This window comes from Carlito syrichta, unplaced genomic scaffold, assembly GCF_000164805.1.
Source record: "Carlito syrichta isolate Samal-C Ts95f unplaced genomic scaffold, Tarsius_syrichta-2.0.1 Scaffold309147, whole genome shotgun sequence".
Lineage (NCBI taxonomy): Eukaryota > Metazoa > Chordata > Mammalia > Primates > Tarsiidae > Carlito > Carlito syrichta.
The window spans coordinates 266,835-276,082 of NW_007253243.1; the positions used below are offsets into that span (position 1 = coordinate 266,835).

The 9,248-nt window shown below is 52.1% G+C and overlaps 2 protein-coding genes across 2 annotated transcripts in view; one reads left to right on the forward strand and one right to left on the reverse strand.

The window, feature by feature from the left end:
- Positions 1 to 1,306: 1,306 nt before the first annotated feature.
- LOC103269272 (ferritin heavy chain) lies at positions 1,307 to 2,314 on the forward strand. Its single transcript, XM_021717008.1, has 3 exons — positions 1,307 to 1,474; positions 1,768 to 1,893; positions 1,991 to 2,314. The coding sequence occupies exons 1-3, from the start codon at positions 1,307 to 1,309 to the stop codon at positions 2,150 to 2,152; spliced, it is 456 nt and encodes a 151-aa protein (XP_021572683.1). The 3' UTR covers positions 2,153 to 2,314.
- A 184-nt stretch (positions 2,315 to 2,498) lies between these two features.
- The window catches only part of BEST1 (bestrophin 1), a 17,198-nt gene continuing 10,448 nt past the window's right edge, over positions 2,499 to 9,248 (reverse strand). Inside the window, exons 8-11 of the mRNA XM_008066851.2 lie at positions 7,984 to 8,064; positions 7,235 to 7,386; positions 3,919 to 4,560; positions 2,499 to 2,757 (exon numbers count right to left, since the gene is read on the reverse strand). Of these exons, the coding sequence (XP_008065042.1) occupies positions 2,739 to 2,757; positions 3,919 to 4,560; positions 7,235 to 7,386; positions 7,984 to 8,064 (894 nt within the window). The 3' untranslated portion in view covers positions 2,499 to 2,738. The remainder of the gene's footprint in view (positions 2,758 to 3,918; positions 4,561 to 7,234; positions 7,387 to 7,983; positions 8,065 to 9,248) is intronic.

The following is a 9,248-nucleotide window of genomic DNA, read 5'->3' on the forward strand; positions in this document are numbered from 1 at the left end:
GGGGGTGTGGCCTCGGCGGCTCCCCGCCTCCGCGCGCCCTTCTGGAAGATGGAGGCTGCGCGAGGTCTCCCCGGACTTCTCTGGCGCAGAAAGTCTGGGCAGTCAGCCTGGACGGTTGTCTCCCGGGAAGGCTCCCTCGTGGGCCAGGGCGTTCTCTGCGCACCCACTTGATGTAAGGAGAAGCCTGGCTTCCAGGAGTCCCGGGTTGCGGGGCCGGTGGCCTGTGCAGTCCCGTCCTGCTTGGGTAGGAAAGTGGCTTTCTGCGCTCCCGTCCCTCCTCTGCCCCCGATCTCTCTGCCCCGAGGCCCCCCGTGTGCTTGGGTGTCCTGCGCCTCCCCATAGGGCTGGCGGGCCCGCTGGGTGATGGCGTCGAAGCGCAACCTTGGAGGGGCTGGCGCGAAGTGGCTTATCTCGTGGGCCGACCCCTGGAGCAGCCGTCTCCACCTCTGGGCTCTGCTTATCTCAGAGCCCCACTTGTATTGAAGCGTATCTCTAGAAATCGCCGCTTCTGCGGTCACCGAAGTGGCGCCAGCCTTGCACCTCGGGAACTTGCCCTTTTGGGATCTAAGAGTTGTGGCCCACTAATTAAGCCCTTAGCACTTGGATAAAGTCCGCGGCAGTTTTTCGGTGCAGTAATCGGTGGAATCGGTTTTGGTAGTAGGAGTTGCCAGTGATCGTGCAAATTAGCCAAGAATAGACGTCTTTAAGATAAATTTGGAGACGGGACTGGATATCTCTATGGGCGTCATTGCCTTACAGAAACCCTTGAATGCAGCAAGTGTCTGAAATTGAAAATCAGATTTTTGCTTTCTAATTGGAGTGTATTTGCATCAACCAGTGCCCACAATTGTCACCTCCATGGGGTGTTAATTTTCCAGATAAATTCAGCAGTCTGCTGTACATGGGAAGCTGGTGAGCGCCTTATTTTAACTATGCTCCAGGCAGAGGAGGAGAAGAGGACTAACAGTAAATGCTCCAGCACTCTCTCTTCACACAGTCAGGTTGGCACTGGCTGTAAGAAACGTTTTCTGCCCTAATACACATCCTTAAGACACTGCTGGAGGCAGTGCCTGTGATAGCATAACGGTTCCTTGAAGTAAAGGTTCAAGGATCGAGTTTCAGGTTTCTATTTTAGAACACAAACACTACTGTTGGGCTCTATCTCATAGCCTATTTGCCGGTCTCCTTAGGCACTGGCCCCTCCATGCTGTGTTTTCGGGGGAGGGGGGGAGACTGGGCTTGCAAGACCACCCTTCCTCCCTGGAGTCTGTTAACAGCTGCCTTCTGTGGGAAGTCCTGATGTGTTATGCTCACGTTCCACTTTCAGTCATACTACTTTGACCGCGATGATGTGGCTTTGAAGAACTTTGCCAAATACTTTCTTCACCAATCTCATGAGGAGAGGGAGCATGCTGAGAAACTGATGAAGCTGCAAAACCAACGCGGTGGCCGCATCTTCCTTCAGGACATCAAGGTGAATGGAAGGTCCTAGGGCTGTCCCACTTGGTAATCAAGCAGTGCTCGGGTATCAGAAATCCCTTAGACCGCAGCTGCCCTTCCTTACAAAATGATGACACACCGGGCTTTTACCTTCTGTGCCTGCGTAGACTTGCCATCTGAACTAATGTAGGCAGACAGTCATGGGCAAGGATGTTGGATTGGAAACTTGCATGTTCCTTTTGCCAAAACATGGTGGTTAGACGTTTGGGGCTGGCTGATTTGTGGGTTATCTGATAAGAAATGCATTGACATACCCTTCTCGTTTAGAAACCAGACCGTGATGACTGGGAGAACGGGCTGAATGCCATGGAGTGTGCATTACACTTGGAAAAAAATGTGAACCAGTCACTACTGGAACTGCACAAACTGGCTACTGACAAAAACGACCCCCACGTGAGTATTGGAAACCTAGGGACTAAATAGGGGCAGTCATCTGCCTTAGGGGTGGGAGACCTACCCACTGACTTTTCTATCCCGTTCTATTTTCTAGTTGTGTGACTTCATTGAGACACATTACCTGAATGAGCAGGTGAAATCCATCAAAGAATTGGGTGACTATGTAACCAACTTGCGCAAGATGGGAGCCCCCGAATCTGGCATGGCAGAATATCTCTTTGACAAGCACACCCTGGGAGAGAGTGATGACAGCTAAACCTTGGGCTAATTTCCCCATAGCTACTGGGTGACTTTCCTGGTCACCAAGGCAGTGCATGCATGTTGGGGTTTCCTTTGCCTTTTCTATAGGTTGCACCAAAATGTCCACTTCAGTTCTTTGATTTGTACCATTCCTTCAAATAAAGAAATTTGGTACCCAGCTGTTGTCTTGGAGCTCTTGGGAGGGCCCTTAAGTGCCACAGTTGAGTCATAATCACGCTAATCACAATGAAATGCCTGGGAGAATATCTGTATTTATCACCTTAGTTTCAGCAAGATAACACGGTGTAGCTGTGTTGAGTTCAGACAGGATTAAGGGCTCCTGGTTCTGAAGTAGGTGTTCTGAATTATATATTTCTAGTGGTTCATTCTATCACAATCTTTATGTAGAAAAGGCATTTAAAGGCTGGAGTAGTCCTGGACTACTAATTTTCGTTATCCGTTAAGCTAACTGGTAAATTCAGGCTGTCGTCGGAACATATTCTTCAGCGTGGACAGCTGTATGGCTATGACTGGATCAGTGTCCTGCTGGTGTACATGCAGGTGACGACCAGGCCGGTGAAGCATCCCCCTTGGGTCACAGGTTAGGAATGGGCTTCATCCCTGTGGAGAATGTGAGAAGGTTCAGGGCATGAATACAGAGTACTCATTTGGAAGCAGGAGGGCAAAGGTGGAGACCTAGCCTTGATGTCAGCATCCTTTCCTAAACATGCCACCGGTGGTTAAAGTTCCTCTCCAGCCCTAGAAGCAAGATAGACAGGGTTTCGAGACCATCCTGGGGAAATTGGTGAGGACTCATCTACAATAAATTAAAAAATTAGCTGGGCATGGTGGCACAGGCCTGTAGCCCCAGCTACTTGGAAGGCTGAGGTGGAAGGATTGCTTGAGCCCAGCAGGTCGAGGCTGTGGTGGCCGTGAGCATGCCATTGCACTCCAGCCTGGGTAACAGAGTGAGACCCCAACTCAAGGGAAAAAAAAAGCAAGATTGAAATTGCCTTTTTAAATTTTCAGGCACAGTAGCTGTGTGTTCTGACCAAAGAGAAACTGCTTGAGAAGCTAGAAAGGGAACTTATACTTCCTTGCCCCATCATGATTGGGGGTGTGGTGGGGTGTTTCTAATTGGGTGAAAAAGTGTCCAAGAAATCTGGAATAAAGGGAAACATCTGTTGGTTTCGTGACAACTTTGCACTGACCCCAATGAAGCATGAGGTATTGTGGTGAGATCCCAAGGGCAGTGAGGAGAGCGTAAAGGCCCAGATGCCTTCAGGCTCACCATCAGCCAGTTCTGGGGGAGAGTCATGGGTAGCACCATGACTGGTTCTGAGGAAGTGCTCATTTGTCGCCTCCCAGCTGACCCTGGGCAGTGAGTTGCGTTCTTGGGCTACAGCCTAGAGCCCCTAGTTGTGCCCCATGGTTTGGGCAGCCCCCCCTGCTCAGAGTAATCTGGGCCCAATGATGACATCTAAGCCTGGCCTGCCAGCCCTGGGGTAGTCCTGCCCCTAGCACCACTTCCTTCACCTGTGTCCCAGGGAAGCCTTTCCAGAGATGTCAGGCTCTTGGTGAAGTGAGACAAAGTCTCCAACACTTCTCTAGGGTCCCTGCGGAGGTGACCAGGCATATACCCCAAGCCGGTGCTGGGCATAGGTCCAGCATGCTCCGGCTTTAACTGGACCCTAGAAGATGCTGGAAGTGCAGGCTCAGAGCAAGGGCAGAGGGGTCACGCCCAGGGCAGTGCAGAGACCCAGGCTCTGGCGGAGGACAAACCTGTCTTCCAAGGACCAATAAGGGTCTGCATGATCTTGGAGTATAGTGTACTTGCTGCCGGTGGCTTGTTCCAAAGGTGGTTCACTGAGGGGACCTTCGGGAATCTCGGGCATATCCGTCAGGTTGAACTCCACAGTCTTCCTCCTCATGTGAGATACTTCCGGGTGCTCGGTCAAGTCCCCATCACTCTTTGGGAGTAATTCAAAACTGTTCCTGGCCCCAGAAGTCACAGGCTTTAGACTTTTGTCTTTGGCATCGATGCCTGTGACACTGGGAAGCCTTGAGGATGCCGGTGGTTCAGGGGGGAAGACCATGGGAATGGGGCTGAGGGGTGTCTGGGGGGCGCTGTAATAGCCCGGCCTCTGGTACAGCGGGGCAGACTTGAAGGCGTCCACCACCTTCAGCTTCCAGGCCTTGCTATCTTCCTGGCTCCTCAGGCTCTGTTTGGCCCCCCTGGGGTTCTTGGGCAGGCCCTCTTGGAGAAAGGATTCCCTCTTGGGCCACAGGAGTTTGGTCCTTGAGTTTATCCTGGGAGGATAGTGGTCATGGGACTGCAGGCCTGGGAAGCGGCCAGTGATGCCAGTGTGAGCATCCTCATCCTCTTCTGGGTTGGGCTGGAACTCCATCTCTTCTTTGTGCAGACTGGAAAGAAAAGGGCACGCAGGGCTGAGCAGGTGGGCGGAGGACCAGAGCCGGACCTTACTTCTCCCTTCCTCACTCGTTTCTCTCTGCCGGCCCAAGGCCCAGGCAAGTCTTCCTCACAATGCCCCAACTCTGGCCTCTCTCCTGATCCATCCTGTGCCTCCCTCCCGACAGAGCCCTCAAGGCCCAGCTCCCCTCATGACCTTTGACTCCCTTTTGCCCCTGGTGAACGTCCAACCCACCTGCCTGGCATGTGAGGGCCTCCTCTCCATCACTCACTCCAGGCGACCAGAGCAACGGGTCCCCAGACATGGGTGGTTCTGATCAGGCCAATGAGTGACTCTGGGCAGGGCCAGGGATTTGTGGGTCCAACCGGGGAGCAATGTCCACAAAGAGAGAAGCCTAGGGCTGGGTGCAGTGGCTCATGCCTATAATCCCCGCACTTTGGGAGGCCAAGGTGAGAGGATTGCCTGAGCCCATGAATTCAAGACCAGCCCAGGCAACTGGATGAGACCTCATCTCCTCAACAAATCAAAAAATTAGCCAGGCATGGTGGTGCGAGCCTGTAGTTCCAGCTACTTGGAAGGCTGAGGTGGAAGGATCGCCTGAGCCCAGCAGGTCGAGGTTGTGGTGGCCGTGAGTGTGCCACTGCACTCCAGCCTGGGTGACAGAGTGAGACTCCAATTCAAAAAAAAAAAAAAGAAAACCTTGAGTATGGATCCTGATGTGCACCCAACATTCTCAAAGGTCTCTCAACTCCACCATCCTCAGAAGAGAGGACCGGCTCTTCAGCCCACTGCAGCCCAAGAGGGATTCAAGGCCAGGCATGGTGGCTCACGCCTACAATCCAAGCACTTTGGGAGGCCAAGGCAGGAGGATTGCTTGAGCCCAAGGGTTTGAGACCAGCCTGGACAGCATGGTGAGATCTCATCTCTACAATAAATTTAAAAATTAGCCAGGCATGGAGGCACACGCCCATAGTCCCAGCAACTCAGGAGGCTGAGGAGAAATAATCTCCTGAGCCCGGGAGGTGGAGGCTACAGTGAGCTGTGACTGTATCTCTCCACTCCAGTCTGGGTGAAAAAATGAGACCATGCAAAAAAAACAAAAAAAACCCCAAGAATTCAGATTGAATCAGGAAAATGGTGTCAAGTGGAGGAAGGGTCTATCTGCTGTAGGTAGTCTGAGGCCTTTGTTCTGTAGGACAAAGTCAACTCAGGAGGTATCTGTGATGTCCTGGTCTCCTGCTGGGTCTTGCTTGCTGTCCCTTTCTCATTCCAGGGAACCCCACTTTCACCCCTCATCTAAACACCCCAGCTTACCAGAAAACAGTTCTGAATGACAGGAAGCAGGCCCTGACATCCACAGCATCACTGATCTCCGGCCATCCTTGAGTAACAGATAGGCCGTTTGCTAGCTATATGACCTTGACTGGGCAGCCTAACTCTCTGAACCTGCACTTAATCATCTGAAAACTGGCTGGGTGCAGGGGCTCTATAATTTTGGCACTTTGGAAGGTTGATGTGGGAAGACTGCTTGAAGCCAGGAGTTCAAGACCAGCCTGGGCAAAAATAAATTAGCTAGGTGTAGTGTGTGGCTGTAGTCTCAGCTACTCAGGAGGCTGGGGCAGGAGGACTGCTGGAGCCCAGGAGTTTGAAGCTGCCATGAGCTTCGATCATGCCACCGCACGCCAGCTTGGGTGACACAATGAAACTCCATCTCAAAAAAACCAAATCAGTCAGTTGCAGAGGCTTACGCCTATAATCCCAGCACTTTGGGAGGCTGAGGTGAGAGGACTCCCTGAGCACATGGGTATGAGAACCAACCTGGGCAACTTGGCGAGATCTCATCTCTACAATAAAAATCAAAAAAAGCCGGGCTTGGTGGCTCAGCCTGTAATCCCGCACCTTTGGGAGGCAGAGGTGAGTGGATTGCCCGAGCCCGCGGGTTCAAGACCTGCCTGGGCAGCGAGACCTCATCTCTACAATAAATCAAAAAATCAGCTGGGCGTGGTAGCGCATGCCTGTAATTCCGGCTACTCGGAAGGCTGAGGCGGAAGGATCGCCGGAGCCCAGCAGGTCGAGGCTGCAGTGGCCAGGAGCGTGCCACTACACTCAACCTGGACGACAGAAAGAGACTCCAACTCAAAAAAAAAAAAAAAGCCGGGCTCAGTGGCTCAGCCTGTGATCCCAGCACTTTGGGAGGCTGAGATGAGAGGATTGCCTGAGTCCGTGGGTTCGAGACCCGGCTGGGCAATTTGGCAAGACCTCATCTCTACAATAAATCAAAAAATCAGCCGGGCGTGGTAGCGCGCACCTGTAGCTCCAGCTCCTTGGAAGGCTGAGGCGGAAGGATCGCCGGAGCCCAGCAGGTCGAGGCTGCGGTGGCCAGGAGCGGCCACTGCACTCCAGTCTGGGTGACAGAGTGAGACTCCGACTCAAAAAAAAAAAAGAAAACAAAACAAAACAAAGCCAACAAACAAATATTGCCTGAAAACTGGGACTAACAAACCAAAGTTTGGGAGAAAAAAACAGTTACTATCCATAAAGAGCATAGTGCAGTGCCTGGTACTTATGATACACCCAGTGTATACCAACTAGTGCTCTCCTAAATTCTCAGGTGGGCCTTGCTCGCACTTGAGGGGTTTCTCGTCCAGTCCCCTGGCACTGCCCACCTGATGTTGAAGGTGGAACCCATAAAGGAGGCCCGACGGAACTGGGCAGCGGCAGCCGTGTAGGGGGGCTGGGGCTCTGGCTCGTTCCAGTACATGTCAGGCTCCATCCGAGGCAGGTCCTGGTGCATCTCATCCACGGCCATGAGGGACACCTGGTCAGCAGGGGCACAAGGAGAAGTCTCACAGAAAGGTCATACCAGGCAGGACCCTGCACTTGCCTCTCTTGGGACTCAGTTTCCCTACCTGTGAAATGGAGAGAAAGATGGATACCTACCTGCAGTCCCAAAAATCGAGGTGAAGGCCGAGTGCAGTGGCTCAAGCCTGTAATCCCAGCACTTTGGGAGGCCGAGGTGAGAGGATTGCCTGAGTCCAGGGGTTCAAGACCAGCCTGGGCAACTTGGCGAGACCTCGTCTCTACACTAAATCAAAAAATAAGCTGGGCGTGGTAGCGCGCAACTGTAGTTCCAGCTACTTGGAAGGCTGGGGCGGAAGGATCACCTAAGCCCAACAGGTCAAGGCTGCAGTGGGCATGAGTGTGCCACTGCACTCCAGCCTGGGCGACGGAGTGAGACTTCAACTCAAAAAAAAAAAAATTTGAGGTAAAATCCTGTGAGTGAACGGCTGGTTGCAGGGGTGGGGGGGAAGGGGATGACCATCCACTGTGAGGCCTCCTACAGAACTGGGGAGGCCCCTCCTTGGGTCCAGGTTGGGGAGGGTCCATGGTATGGCCTTCCTCCCTCTCCTCATACCTGCAAGTTCCTGTCAATAATCCAGTTGGTCTCAAAATCATCATCATCTTCTCCAAAGGGGTTGATGAGCTGCTCTGCCACCTTGGGGACAGGTGAGCTCTGGAGACCCTTAGGTGGAACTCCTCGAAGCCCTGCTTCCCACCCTTAAGCCTTAGCTCCCACCATTTCCACACCCCCATGACGCCCTTCCTGCCTGACCGCTGTCAGCTCAGCCACAGTGGAGGGTACCAGCCCCCACCCTTGCGGGCACCCACACATTTCCAGACATTCAAGCCCTCTGACTCTCCTGAGCCAGTCCCTTCCTGAACACCCATCGACGTCCCTGAGTGTGTCACTCAGCTGACCTTTATCCCACCTCACAGATCTCATCTGGAGGTGCATCATTTCTGTCATTCATTAATTCACTCATTCATGTCTTCAAACATTTATTTACTCATTATTTTCTTTTTTTTTTTTTTTGAGTTGGGAGTCTCATTCTGTCACCCAGACTCCAGACTGGAGTGCAGTGGCCGCTCCCGGCCACCACAGCCTCGACCTGCTGGGCTCCGGCGATCCTTCCGCCTCAGCCTTCCGAGTAGCCGGAATTACAAGGCATGTGCTACCACGCCCGGCTGATTTTTTGATTTATTGTAGAGATGAGGTCTCGCTGTCCAGGCAGGTCTCGAACCCGCAGGCTCAGGCAATCCACTTACTTCAGCCTCCCAAAGGCGCGGGATTACAGGCTGAGCCACCCAGCCCGGCTCTATTTTTTTTTAAGAGTCAGGATCTCACTTTGTCACCCAGGCTGGAGTGCATAGGTATGATCATAGCTCAATACAGCCTCAAACTCCTGGTCTAAGGCTATCCTCCCACCTCAGTCTCCCTAGTCACTGGGACTACAGTTGTGAGTCACAACACCCAGCTCCATTAATACATTGTTTTATGGCAATAAAGTAGGTTTGAGCACAGCTGGGGGAAATATTCAAGGCTCTTGCCACTTAGCTCAGAATTATCTTTATAAAACTTTACATACAAGGGGGACACTCCCCCCAATGGAGTTATTTCTTGGAGGGTGGATCCTTTGTAGTACAGGCTTACCCCAGTAAGTAGGTATTCTAGGAACCCATTGACATCAGTGTACCAACTAGCTGCATTCAGCTTCAGTTAATTATTTATTTATTATTATTTTTTTAGATTCTTTCAACATGTTTGCCCATTTCATGATGGGTAATTTATGTTTCCCAGAATGAAAAAGTCCTTAAAGGGAAACGTTTTGCCAATATGGA

What these genes read in the sequence shown, in the direction of transcription:
- LOC103269272 (XM_021717008.1), top strand. Translation starts at nt 1,307, where the DNA reads ATGCTCACGTTCCACTTTCAGTCATACTACTTTGACCGCGATGATGTG. An exon ending in TCTTCCTTCAGGACATCAAG is followed by an intron (nt 1,475 to 1,767) that starts GTGAATGGAAGG and finishes CTTCTCGTTTAG; the next exon opens with AAACCAGACCGTGATGACTG. An exon ending in CTGACAAAAACGACCCCCAC is followed by an intron (nt 1,894 to 1,990) that starts GTGAGTATTGGA and finishes TCTATTTTCTAG; the next exon opens with TTGTGTGACTTCATTGAGAC.